The 13712-nt window shown below is 44.2% G+C and overlaps 1 protein-coding gene across 3 annotated transcripts in view; it reads left to right on the top strand.

Moving 5' to 3' along the window:
- Positions 1–13248, top strand: part of uba2 (ubiquitin-like modifier activating enzyme 2) — a 51974-nt gene extending 38726 nt beyond the window's left edge. For all 3 annotated transcript variants that reach the window (XM_073070476.1, XM_073070474.1, XM_073070475.1), the window contains 8 exons: positions 247–410; positions 3031–3124; positions 3785–3897; positions 5689–5844; positions 6890–6986; positions 8111–8216; positions 9637–9773; positions 12051–13248. In XM_073070476.1, coding sequence (XP_072926577.1) covers positions 247–410; positions 3031–3124; positions 3785–3897; positions 5689–5844; positions 6890–6986; positions 8111–8216; positions 9637–9773; positions 12051–12235 — 1052 coding nt within the window. In that variant the 3' untranslated portion in view covers positions 12236–13248. The remainder of the gene's footprint in view (positions 1–246; positions 411–3030; positions 3125–3784; positions 3898–5688; positions 5845–6889; positions 6987–8110; positions 8217–9636; positions 9774–12050) is intronic.
- The last annotated feature ends 464 nt before the right edge of the window (positions 13249–13712 follow it).

The raw sequence follows: 13712 nt of genomic DNA, 5'->3' as shown, positions 1-13712 counted from the left end.
GAGGAAACCCCCACTGTCATGGGGAGAAGTAGAAGCTGCTTACATACAGCAGCAGGAATCGAACCCCAACTGGTGATCATTGACTGTATAGCATTGCACTAACCGCTACACTAGCATATCATACTGACCAGTTAACTGGCCGAATATATATCGACTAATTTTCCTGTGCTTTTCACTATATTGACCTGTGCTGGTACTCTTCCTCTCCCATGCAGCCATGGTAAACATTTTGTTTGTGTCATTTAGAGACTGGCTCATCGCTGCAGCAAACGGGCACCTCTCAGGCTGGTTTGAAAGATCAGCAGGTCCTTGATGTGAGGAGCTACGCACACTTGTTTGCACAAAGTGTTGATCACCTCAAAGCCCGTCTGGCTGAGAAGGGGGATGGAGGAGAACTGGTCTGGGACAAGGTCAGAATAAGTGCCTGTAATATTTCTATTCTGAATCTGGGACTTTACTTTGACACCCTCTGGAATTGGGTCAGGGTAGTGATGTTTCTCTTTTCAGAACCAGGTTTAAATTTCCTTAGACTAAACAACAGAGCGGACAGCATGGGTACGGGCCCTATGGCCCACAATGTTGTGTCGACCTACTCCAAGATCATTTTAACCCATCCATCCCACGTAATCCTCCATTTTTTCCATCATCCATGTGCCCATTTGGCTTTTTTATCATGTTGCTTGGCCAAGTGGCCTGTCCAGTGCTGTGCTAAGTCAGCATTGTGTCCTTTATGTACTCCAGCATTGTGTCCTTTATGTACTCTCCCTGGCCTTCTGGCACTGTGTTCAGTAAACTAAATGGTTTGGATTCCTATCCTCCCCACAAGTGAGCTGCTGAAAAGAGATCTTTAACCTTTTTTTGAAGATGAAGTTTATTTATCATATGTACATCGAAATGTACAGTGAAATACATTGTTTGCATCAAAGACCAACGCAGTTCAAGGTTGTGCTGGGGACAGCCGGCAAATATCTCCATATTTACAGCACCAACAAAGCATACCGACAATTTACCAACCCTTACTAACCTGCACTTCTTTGGAATATGGAAGGAAATCAGAGCACCAAGAGGAAACCCATCTGGTTGTGGAAAGAATGTATAGACTCCTTACAGACAGCAGCGGGAATTGAACCGATCACTGCTGCTGTAAAGCATCACATTGGCTGCTGTGCTACTGAGCTCCTCCTCGGTCACTGAATAAGTCAAGTGGGCCTCTCTGCTAGGGAGCTGATGCTACTTCAGACTGAACTAGGCAGCCACTAGACATGGAGATGTGATAAGTGGGGGAATGGGGCTGCACAAGCTGTCAAGAGCAGAGATAGGCTAACACCAAGATCCTTAAATGCTCTTATGGTATTATGTTGAAGTTTTATAAGGCATGGTGAGGACTAATTTGGAATATTGTGCACAGTTTAAGTCACCTACCAGCAGGAAAGATGTGAGTAAGATTGAAAGAGTGCAGAGAGAACTTACAAGGATGTTGCTGGGACTTGAGGTCCTGAGTTATAGAGAAAGATTGAATAGGTTAGGACTTTATTCCCCGGAGAGTAGGAAATGAGGAGAGATTTGATAGAGGTATACAAAATTATGAGGGGTACAGACAGAATAATCACAAGCAGGTTTTTTCCACTGAGGTTGGGTGGGACTACAACTGGAGGTCATGGATTAAGGGTGAAAGGTGAAATCTTTAAGGGGAACATGAGGGGCAACTTCTTCACTAAGAGGGTGGAATGAGCTGCCAGTGCAAGTTGTGGATGCAGGTTCGATTTCAAAATTTAAGAGAAATTTGGATAGGTACATTGATAGAAGGGATAGAAGAGCTAATGTTTGGGTAGGTCAGTGGGACTAGGCAGATCAACAGTTCAGCATGGACTAGATTGGCCAAAGGGCTTCTTTCTGTGCTATAGTGTTTTATAGCATGCCACAACTTGCTAACCCTAACCTGTGCATCTTTGGACTGTGAGAGGAAACTGGGGCACCCCGAGGAAGCCCATGTGGTCACGGGGAGAGCTCCATACAGATAGCATTAGGAAATTAACCCTGATGACTGACCACTGGCACAATAATAATGTAACACTAGCCACTATGCTACCATACTGCCTTGATGTTCAATTATAAGACCATAAGACATAGAAGCAAAATTAGGTCATTCAGCCCGTCAAGTCTGCTCTGCCATTCAATCATGGCTGATCCTTTTTTTCTTTATCCTCCTCAGCCCCGCTCCTCGGGCTTCTCCCTGTAATCTTTGATGCCATGTCCAATTAAGAACCTATCAATCCCTGCATTAAATACACCCAGTGACCTGGTCTCCACAGCTATCTGTGGTAACAAATTCCACAAATTCACTACCCTCTGACTTAAGAAATTACTCCGCATCCCTTTTAAATAGGTGCTCCTCCGTCCTGAGGCTGTGTTCTCTTGTACTAAACTCCCCCACCATGAGAAACATCCTTTCCACATCGACTCTGTCTAGGCCTTTCAACATTTGAAAGGTTTCAATGAGATCCATCCTTCTAAATTCCAGCGAGTACAGCCCCAGAGCTATCAAATGGTTTTGTATGATAACCCTTTCATTCCTGAAATCATCCTTGTGAACATCCTCTGATCCTTCTCCACCGCCAGCAGATCTTTTCTAAGATGAGGAGCCCAAAACTGTTCACAATACTCAAGGTGAGGCCTCACCAGGGCCTTATAAAGCCTCAGCATCACATCCCTTCTAGACCTCTTGAAATGAAAGTTAGCAGATCAGAATTTTACTATTGGGGTGTTGGTCTGAAACTACAGGGCATTGTGAGGGGGATATGGTGGGTGAATTTATTTATACTGATGCAGGAGTTTGATGTTTGAAGGGTAATACCCGTTCTTGAAGCTGGTGGTGTGGGTCCTAAGGTACCTAGGCCTCAATCCTGATGACAGCAGTGAGAAGAGAGCAGGGACTAAATCCTGGGGATCTTTGATGGTGGATGCTGCTTTCTTGTAACAGTGCTGCTTGTAAATACGCCATTTAATTTGTTTGCTTGATTGTGTTCCCAGGATGATCCCCCAGCCATGAACTTTGTGACTGCAGCCGCTAACTTGCGAATGCACATCTTCAGCATCAGTATGAAGAGCAAATTTGATGTGAAATGTAAGGTTTGCATGTTAAATATTCCGTAAGACTTAGGAGTGGAATTAATACCCTTACTTTCAACCTTTGCTTTAAATATACTCAATGATTTGGCCTCTAAAGCTGTCTGTGGCAATGAATTCCACAGATTCACCTCCCTCTGGATAAAGAAATTCCTTATCTCCTTTCTAAATGGATATTCCTCAATTCTGAAGCTGTGTCATCTAATCCTAGACCCCCCCCCCCCCACCCCACACAATAGGAAACATTATCTCCACGTCCGTACTATCTAGGCCTTTCAATATCTGAATAAACCTGGAACGACGTTTATGTTCTGGAGGGCACCTGGTTTTTTTTTCTTACACTGAGGGTCCTCCTTTTCCGAGCAGTGGGTTCATGTTGGCTGCTTCAGAGGCCATGAAGCAACACTGAATCCAGGTACCTGTAAGGTTGTTTAGAGGTACAACATGTCCCAGCAAGTCCACACCGTCCAATTACACCCCTGTGACCAATTAAGTATGTCTTTGTAATGTGGACAGAAACCCATGCAGTTCATGGGGAGGGGGAGAACATACAAACTCCTTACAGATAGCGGCAGGAATTGAACCCGGGTAATGTTATTCCACTAACCACTGCCATACTTGGATCAGCAGTTTTGCTAATTTGACTTTTTCCTTTTAGCCATGGCAGGAAACATCATTCCTGCTATCGCCACCACAAATGCAGTGATAGCTGGCCTGATCGTTTTGGAAGGACTGAAGATTCTCTCTGGGAACCTAGAACAATGCAGGACAGTAAGTCCGGGGAGAGTGAGGGGGATATCTCAGGTCTGCCAGGATGTTGCTTCCTCAGTGGTGTCCAGGGAAGGCTGGTTCAGGTGCAAACCTGGCAGAGAAAATTTACGAGGATGTTGCTGGGTTTGGAGGACCTGCGTTATATGAAAAGATTGATTAGGTTAGGACTTTATTCCTTGGAACATAGAATATTGAGGGGAAATTTGGTAGAGGTATACAAAATTATGAGAGGTATGGGTAAGGTAAATGCAAGCACACTTTTTCCACTGAGGTTGGATGTAACTGCAACTGGAGGGCCTGGGTTAAGGATGTAAGGGGAAATGTATAAGGGGAACATTACGGGAAATTTCTTCACTCAGAAGGTCATGAGAGTGTGGAAAGAGATCCCAGCACAAGTTGTGCATGCAAGCTCGATTGCAACGTTTAAGAAATTTGGATAAGCACATGGTAGGGGTACGGAGCACTGTGGTCCTCGTGCAGATCGTTGAGAGTATTCAGTTTAAATGGCCTAATTTGGACTAGATGGGCAGAATGGCCTGTTTCAGTGCTCTACTGTTCTAGGACGCTATAGTGTGGATACCTTTTAGGAATAGCTGCGAAGATAAGGGAGGATGAGAGTAAGTCAGGAAGGAGTTGGGATGCTATGTTGAAGTTGTATAAGATATTGATGAGGCCTAATTTGGAGTATTGTGTGCAGTTCTGGTCTGGAGTGTAGGAGAAAGAGGGGAGATTTGATAGAGGTGTACAAAATTATGGGGTGTATTACTAGGGTAAATGTAAGCAAGCTTGAGGTTGAGTGAGACTAGAACTAGTCATGGGTTAAGGGTGAAAGGTGAAATATTTAAGGGTAACATGAGGGAAATCTTCATTTGGTGGGTGATGAGTGTGGAGTGAGCTGCCAGCACCAGTGGTGGATATGGGTTTGATTTCAACATTTAAGAGAAGTTTGGATAGGCACGTGGAATGTGAGCCAGTGGACTCACTTTCCGGGACTCTACAGCTCGTATTCTATGTATTTAATATTTTTTTTACTATTTGCACCATTTGTCCTTTTGCACATTGATATTTGTTGGTCTTTGTGGTATGTTTCTTTGTTTTCTGGCTGCCTGCAAGAAGATGAATTTGAAACTTGTATACGGTAAACATATTTAAACTTTGGGTTAGAGGCGTATGGTGGTCCAGATGCAGAAAGATGTTACTAGGCAGAATAATAGTACAGCGTGAAGTAGATGGGCTGAATGGCTTGTTTCAGTGTTGCAGTGCTGTATGACTAAGATGATTCATAATTGTTTAATGTCATTTCCAGTACACCAGTGTAAAGGAGAATGTAACTCCAGATCCGATGCAGCACAAAAAATGTGATAAAACACAGTAAATGTAAATGTAGCTAATATATGTGCATTGTTTCTATGTCCATAAAGTGACACTAGGCTTAAGTTTGTCTGTACTTACGGTGACTCTTGACAGGGGATGATAAAGCAGTGGTGATTGGGGTGTGGAGGAGTGGGTTAGTGGGTAGAGGTGTTGATTAACTTTATTGCTTGGGGAATGTAACTGTTTTTGAGTCTGGTTCTGGCATGGATGTTCCCTGCCTGAATCGGCCTCACTGGATCACTCCCCTTCCCCAGGTCTGGAGATGATATTTGTCTCTGTTGCCCCTCAGTAGATCAAGCACTTGGTAAGACAATGCCTATTTTAGGACAGTTGTGTTTCTCTGGAGAAGGAGTTGTGATTTCTGCAGCTTAGGCTGATGTGTCAACACTTGTCAACCTTGGACTTTTACCAATGCAGATCTTTCTGAACAAGCAGCCAAATCCACGGAAGAAGCTGCTAGTTCCATGTACCCTGGATCCCCCGAATCCCAGCTGCTACGTGTGCTCGGTCAAACCTGAAGTGACCGTCAAGCTCAACACCCAGAAAGTCTCTGTCCAGTTGCTGCAGGACCGGGTAAATAGTATGTGTATGTGTGTGTGTTGTTTAATGTATCACTCACTCACACTCTCTCACTTGTGCTCTCTCTTTCACCTTATTAAACAATCTTGAATCCTTTAAGATCAATCTAACCCTTCCCTCCCATGTAGCTCTCCATTTTTCTATCATCCATGTGACTAAGAGTCTCTTAAGTGTCCCTAATGTACTGTTATCTACCTCTACCACCACCCCAGCAACATGTTCCATGCACCCACTAGTTTAAAAAAAAGCAACCACCATCTCCGACAGCCACCCTCCCCCCCCCCCCCACTTAAAATCACGATCCTCTCATTAGCTATCTCTGCCCTGGGGAGAAAGCAGTAGCTCCATCAGTTAACCCCTCAGCCTCCTCTGCTCCAGGGAAGACAGAGCCTATCAAGTCTCTTCCTACTCTAACCCTGGTGAATCTCCTCTGCGCTGTCTCGAACACAAATCCACTTGAATATCAGTCCCTTTAAAGTAGTCCTATCTACTTAAGTTCAACATATTCATTCTCTGCCCTTTTTAGTTTTTGGCGGTGACTTGATTATCCCTGGAATGTTGACCATAAGACATAGGAGTGGAATTAGGCCATTTTAGCCCATCATGTCTGCTCTGCCATTCCATTATGGCTGATTTATCTTTCCTCTCAACCCTATTCTCCTGCCTTCTTCCCATAACATTTGATGCCTTAACTAATCAAGAGCCTATCAAGTTTTGCTTTAAATATATTCAATAACTTGGCCACCACAACCGTCTGTGACAATGAATTCCACAGATTCACTACCCCCTGCCTAAAGAAATTACTCCTCATCTCTGTTCTGAATGGACATCTCTCTAATGTGAGGCAGTGCTGTCTGGTCCTTGTCTCTCTCACTCTAGGAATCATCCTCTCCACATCCACCCTCTGTTTATTCTTCTGAGCTCCAATGAGTACAGGCCCTGAGCTAACAAACATTCCTCCTTGATGTCTGAGTTATTTGGCATAAAGTGGAAGATTCTATAACCATGTGTTAAGGACTGCTTTTCCGTTCTTGATCAGATTTTGAAGGATAAATTTGGAATGGTGGCTCCAGATGTTCAGATAGAGGACGGCAAAGGAACAATCCTCATCTCCTCAGAGGAAGGGGAAACTGAAGGTATATTACTGTTTCATTGTGTTACCTGGCTCGGCTGAGGACAGTCACACTGAGTCAGAATGCCGTGGGTTCACTGCCACTTGAGGGACAATGTGTGGGATGATTTTCTGTACTGTCCCATTGGAGGTATTGAGACATACAACTGAGGCTCTGCTCTCAGATTGGCATGAAAGATCTCACAAACAGAAGAGATTCTGCAGGTGCTGAATATTGGAGGAACTCAGCAAGTCAGGCAAAATAAACAGACATTTCAGGCTGAGACTCTTCATTAGCACTGGAAAGGAAGGGGACAGAAGCCAGAATAAGGTTGGGGAAGGAGGACAACCTAGAAGATGATAGATGAAGATAGGTAGATGGGGGAAGGGAGGAAAGAAGTAAGAAACTGGAAGGTGAAGGGTGGAGAAGGTTAAGGGCTGAAGAAGAAGTAATCTGATAGGAGAGGAGAGCGGACCAAGGGAGAAATGGGAGGAGGAGGAGAACCACAAGGAAGTACAAGCTGGTGAGGAGAGGTAAATCAGTGAGAGGGGAGTCAGAATGCAAAAAAAGAGAGAGAAGGGGAAGGATGAGAAACTACCAGAAGTTAGAGAAATCGATGTTCATGTCGTCAGGAAAGATCTCATGCTACTATTTGAGATGCAGTGCAGAACAGGCCCTACTGGTCCTTTGAGTTGTGCTGCCCAGCAACCCTAGATTAACCCAGCCTAGTCACGGACTATTTACAATGATCAATTTACATAGTAACCTGTGCATCTTTGGACTGTGGGAGGGAGCTGGAAGAAACACACGCATTCCTTGGGGAGAACATACAAAGTCCTTACAGATGATGTCAGAATTGAACTCCAAACTCTGACGCACCAAGCTGTAATAGTGTCATACTAACCGCTATGCTACTGTAGTAGTTCTGTTCCTTAAAGAACATTATTTGGAGTAAGGAGCTGGTTGCCGAATGTGAGAACATCCTGCCCATAAACTCCTAAAATCACAACAGTGTCCCTGCTTTAGATCTTCCGAGGTTAGTAATAAAGGATGGGAACCGTGAGTGAGTGATTCTGGCCGAACTGCTGTGACCGCTCAGCAAAGGCAGAAACCTATCTGTCTGATATATCCATCGTTATCCATTGCAGCAAACAATAACAAGAGCCTGTCTGAGTTTGGCATTCGCAATGGAAGTCGTCTGCAGGTTGATGATTTCTTGCAAGACTACACTCTGACAGTAACACTGCTGCACAGGTGAGAAGCCATCACCTTAGTTGTTGTAAGCTTTTGTGGACTTGATGTGAGAATCAGGTTTAAAAAAATAATCTCTTACAGTTTATCTGTGATATATGTTGTGAACTGTGTTGCTTTGTGGCAGCAGTACGGTGTAATATATAAAAAATATTACTATATGTTACAAAAAATAAAAATAGTGCAAAGGAGGAATAGTGAGGTAGCGATGGTGGTCTTCAGGCTCCTGTAGCTCCTCCCTGATGGTATAAATGAAGAAGGGGCCATACCCCGGATGGATGTCACCTTGAGGCACTGCCTTCTGAAGATGTCCTTGATGGTGGGAAGAATTGTGCCCGTGATGGCTGAGTCTACAGTCCTGTGCAGCCTCTTCCCATCATTTACATTGAAGTCTCCAAACCAAGTGGTGATACAACCATTCAGAATGTACATTGTAGAAATTTGGTGATGTACCAAACCTCCTGGCCTCGATAACGAAATTGGTGCTTGGAAATAGGTACTGAGAGGATGTCAGGGGTAAGTTTTTTTACACAGAGTGCTGGGTATGTAGAATGCACTGCTGGCGACGATGGTGGAAGCAGATACAATAGGGTCTTTTAAGAGCCCCTTATAGGTACATGGAGTTAGAAAAATTGAGGGCTTTGCGCTAGGGAAATTCGAGGCAGTTTCTAGAGTAGGTTACATGGTCAGCACAACATTATGGGCCAAAGGGCCTGTAATGTGCTGTAAATTTCTATGTTCAATGAAATACAGCCACTGGTATGCCTTCTTTGTAATTGCATTAAGTGTGTTGAGCCCAGGATAGATTCTGTGACAAGTTGAGCCCCCAGGAACTTGAAGCTGCTCACCCTTTCCACTGCTGACCCTTGACTGAGAACTGGTGTGTGATATTCTCCTGGGCCTTGTCTCAAGATTTTCGATCCATTCCCTTCCCTGGTACCATATGGTCACCCACTGGTAATTCAGGACAGTGAGCTGAGAGCAAAAGTAACTGCAGCCAGTTAGGCTGCACAGACATTGTGTCCTTATCTAACTTAGCCAGTGTTGGGAGAGGAGAACTGGGATACTGTGATGAACAGCATGTTCTGAAGTAGCTGTAATCTAGCAGAAGAACCAAACTTGGCCACTTCTTTGCATGTTTTTCAATACAGATTAGGTGTATTGGTCACATGGTGAATTACATCATTTTGCATCAGTGACGGACACAGCATCCCCACAGCTCACTGACCTTAACCTGTATGTCTTCGGAAACCCAAGCAGTCACAGGGATGACGTGCAAACTACTTACAGGCAGTGGCAGGAAATGAGGAATGTGCTCATTTGGGGGGCAAGCGTGGTGTGAAATGCTAATGTTGGGTTGTGTTTTGAAATGAATTCCTTGGCTGCTGACCTGTTCCTTGAATTTTGTGTTGATTACTTGAAGTGAAGACCTAGAGAAGGACATTGAGTTTGAGGTGGTTGGTGATGCCCCTGACAAAGCACCTCCCAAGCAGAGTGAAGAAGATGGCAAGGCCATTACCAACGGCAGCGATGATGGAGCCCAGCCTTCTACCTCCAAAGGTAAGAGTCTCCCACCTTTATCCTATCACCCATATGCAGAGGCCTACGAGCCACCACACAGTGATAGGCCACTCACAGATTCCTCCTCTGGCAGCAAAGGGGTTTCATCAGCAAGCAAAAGACAGGCAGTTGGCGCTGAATCTCACTTGCCTTCCGCATTCGCCTCAATCTTCCTTTATACTTTAGTCGGCGAAATCGGCTCACTTCCCAGAATCTTCTCGGAGACAGCAAAGCACTAGGTCACTCAATCGATCACCAAGCTGTAAATCAGAGGCTCTGACAGTTCCAGAAACACACTTAAGGTGAAAAACAGACGTAAGAGAAGTAGAATAAGCAGTTATTCTCCAGAGATCTTATCTCTCTTCTTCTCAAACCCCAGCGACTCCCCGGCCCAATCCACTCAAACACTTATTGGAGAAGATTAGAGACAGGTTTATGAGCATTTGAAGAAGCATAGTCTAATTCGGAATAGTCAGCATGGCTTTGTGAGGGTTAGGCTGTGACCCACAAGTCGATTGATTTCTTAAGAGGATGTGACAAAGCACATGATGGATGTGGTGTATAAGAATTTTAGTAGGGGAATTGATAAGGTTCTCCATGCTAAGCTCTTTCAGAAAGTCAGGAGGCATGGGATCCAGGGAAAGTTGTCATTGTGGATTCAGAATTGGCTTGTCCATCTCAGGCAGAGGGTGGTAGTAGATGGGGAGTATTCTGCTTGGAGGTCAGTGACCTGTGATGTTCCACAGGGATTGCTTCTGGGACCTCTGCTCTTTGTGATTTTACAACTTAACTTGGCTGAGGAAGTTTGCAGCTAAGGTTGATGGAGTTGTGTTTGGTGTAGAAGAATATTGTAGATTACAACAAACATTGACAGAATGCAGAGCTAGGCTGAGAAGTGGCAGATGGAGGTCAATGGCGTGAAGTGATTCAGTCTGAAAGGTTGAGCTTGAAGGCAGTACTGGGTTAATGACAGGATTCTTAGCAGTTTAGAGGAACAGAGGGTTCTTGGGGTCCACATCTATAGATCCCTCAAAGTTGCCATACAGGTTGATAGAGTTGAGGTGTGTTAACCTTTATTTGTTGGAGAATTGACTGTAAGAGCCAAGAGATAACATTGCTGCTCTATAAAACTGCTTAGACCACACTTGGACAGTATTGGGTTCAGTTCTGGTCATTTGTAGATGTGGAAAGTTTAGAGAGGGTGCAGAGGAGATTTACCAGAATGCAGCATTAGAGAACGTGACTTATGAGGAAAGGTTCAGCAAGTTAGGGATTTTCTCTTTTAAGCGAAGGAGGATGAAAGGTGACTTCATGGAAGTGTATATGATGATAAGAGGCATAGTTTGAGTGAACAGTTGGCACCCTTTACCGTGGGCAAAAGTGACTAATGTGAAAGAGAATAATTTTAGGGTGATTGGGGGAAAGTGGAGTGGGGGGGGGGGATGTTCATTATAGTTTTTTTGCACACAGAGTGGTGTTGTGTGAAATGCCCTGCCAGGGGTGGTGGTGGGGACAAATATATTAGGAGAATTCAGAGAGAGGCACATGGATGAAAGGAAAATGGAGGACTATGTGAGAGGGAAAGATTACAATGATAATAGGTTAAAAGGTCAGCACAACCTTGTGGGCTGAAGGGCCTGTACTGGGCTGTAATGCTTTATGTTCTATACCCCATATCATCCACTCAGTTACCATCCCGAAGCTCACTTGTCCACTGATCAGTGCATCACTTTTTGTACAGCTAAAGCTAACTTCATTGTAAACCTTGTGACTCTCCTGCACCCTATCTAGCTTAAATGCCTGATGCGTGATTAACAAATCTGGGTAAATAGCTGAAGAGGGGTATTGTCAGGTCTGTAGGGAAAAAGCTCGATGTTTTTTTAAAATAAATTATTTAGAGATACAGCACAGTAGCAGGCCCTTCTGGTCCAATGAGCCCGATTACAGCCATGTGACCAATTAATCTACAATCCATCTGTTGGAGTGTGGGGGGAAATCCATGCAGTCACAGGGAAAAGGCTACTCCTTACAGACAGTGGCAGGAATTGAACCGAGATTGCTGAGACGTTATGTAAGTACTACACTACTGTGCCCCCCACCCCCCAAAAAACAAAAGCATTCTCATTGTAGTTGGCTTAGTGTTAATTAGGTGGATTGCTGGGCAGTTCAGCTCAGTAGACCGGAAGGACCTGTTCCTTGCTGTATCTCTAAAACAAATGAATAACTTCTCTGATGGCGCATCATTCCCTTTCTCTATAACCTCGTCCTGTTCCTCAGCTGCAGGACAGGATGACGTGCTTATTGTTGACTCTGACGAAGAGATGCCTTCATCCAGTGGAGCTGAGGCCAATGCTGAGAGCCACAGTCTGAAGAGGAAGCTGGACGATGAGAGGGAAGGTGTCAGTGTTAAGCGGATATGTCCCATGCAGGAGGAAGATGACGACATCATCGCACTGGATTGAGCAGCTCATTCCCCTGACCCTTTCGTCCTGGTGTCACACTGTGCTGTCAGGTAGACTATAAGGTGGGATGGGGAGTTTTTAGTTAGGGAGATGGACATATTGAACAGAGGGCTCAGTGATGTCCCAGCCTTAATCTATCAGGTCAGAGTATTGGGCTAGGGGAGGGGAGGGGGTTGGAGAGATGCAAGGAGCAACTGAGAAGAGCACCTATTCAACAGGTTTGGAGACGATGTCTGTCACATTACTGGATGTAAATTGTCACCCAAATCTTTCGGTGCACTGCCTCATTGTAAACACTTCTCAAGCATCAGCTTAACCTGCCTCCCCTTTCCCTCTTGGCTCATGAATCTTCATATAAAATTCGCTGTTGATGAAGTATTAAACCCTTCCTCTTTGTATAACTTATGCTCAAACAGCGGTGTGTTTTGTATATTACTGTAAACACTCACTTTTTCCCCATCTCTGTTTGTATTTCCTGACATCGGAGCCCCTTTTGTCAATTCCAGGGCCTCCCCTTGTGTCTTGTTACAGTTTGTAGTTATTTATATGTGACTTTTGTATAACGCAAATATCTTAACTTCCATTTCCACAAACCTCAGTGATCAGATTGTGCCCAGAAGCCCCAAAGATCGGAATGTGCCGGGGCATGTATCCAGGAGATTTCTGTGACAATGAAGTCCCTAGCTGTTTGAGATGGACTGCACACTGTAGTGAGGGTGTCAGAGGGGCAGGGCATTTTCAGAAGAGCAGTCACCGTATTCCATAGGGAGGCGAGAAAAATAGATTGGAATCTGCATTTGGACTGTTCTGCATCCAGTACTGATCTGATCAACATGCTCAACATTTAGAGAGAGAGAGATGTACATGGCAGATGATGTAGCTGGAGGTATTTTTGTAGCGAATTTTCATTGTTGTTTCAGTACAGTTTTTTTTGTATCCAAATCGACTATAAACATAAAGAAATGTTTTGTTATCAATGGCAGTTTTCCTGATTAAAACATTGATTGTGTAAAGTGCTCGTCTCTTCTAGGTGAATCAGTGGCGAATGATGAATTCACAGAATATTTTCATGATCCTTTTTGAAATCAGTATTTTGAAGAACCCAACAGGGAAAATGACATTCGGGATTTCATATCATGCACGGCACTGCAAACCTCTCCAATCTGTGATCAGAATAGGGTTTACTGTCATTGATACGTATCGTCCAAACCTCTCTGATCTGTGATCAGAATAGGGTTTACTGTCATTGACAAATGTCCAAACCTCAATGATCTGTGATCAGAATAGGGTTTACTGTCATTGACAAATGTCCAAACCTCAATGATCTGTGATCAGAATAGGGTTTACTGTCATTGACACGTATTGTCCAAACCTCTCTGAAATGTGATCAGAATAGGGTTTACTGTCATTGACAAATGTCCAAACCTCTCTGATCTGTGATCAGAATAGGGTTTACTGTCATTGACAAATGTCCAAA

This window comes from Hemitrygon akajei, chromosome 17 (assembly GCF_048418815.1).
Source record: "Hemitrygon akajei chromosome 17, sHemAka1.3, whole genome shotgun sequence".
Classification (NCBI taxonomy): Eukaryota; Metazoa; Chordata; class Chondrichthyes; order Myliobatiformes; family Dasyatidae; genus Hemitrygon; species Hemitrygon akajei.
The sequence above is the reverse complement of the archived record's forward strand: the minus strand, read 5'-3'. Positions and strand labels throughout refer to the sequence as shown.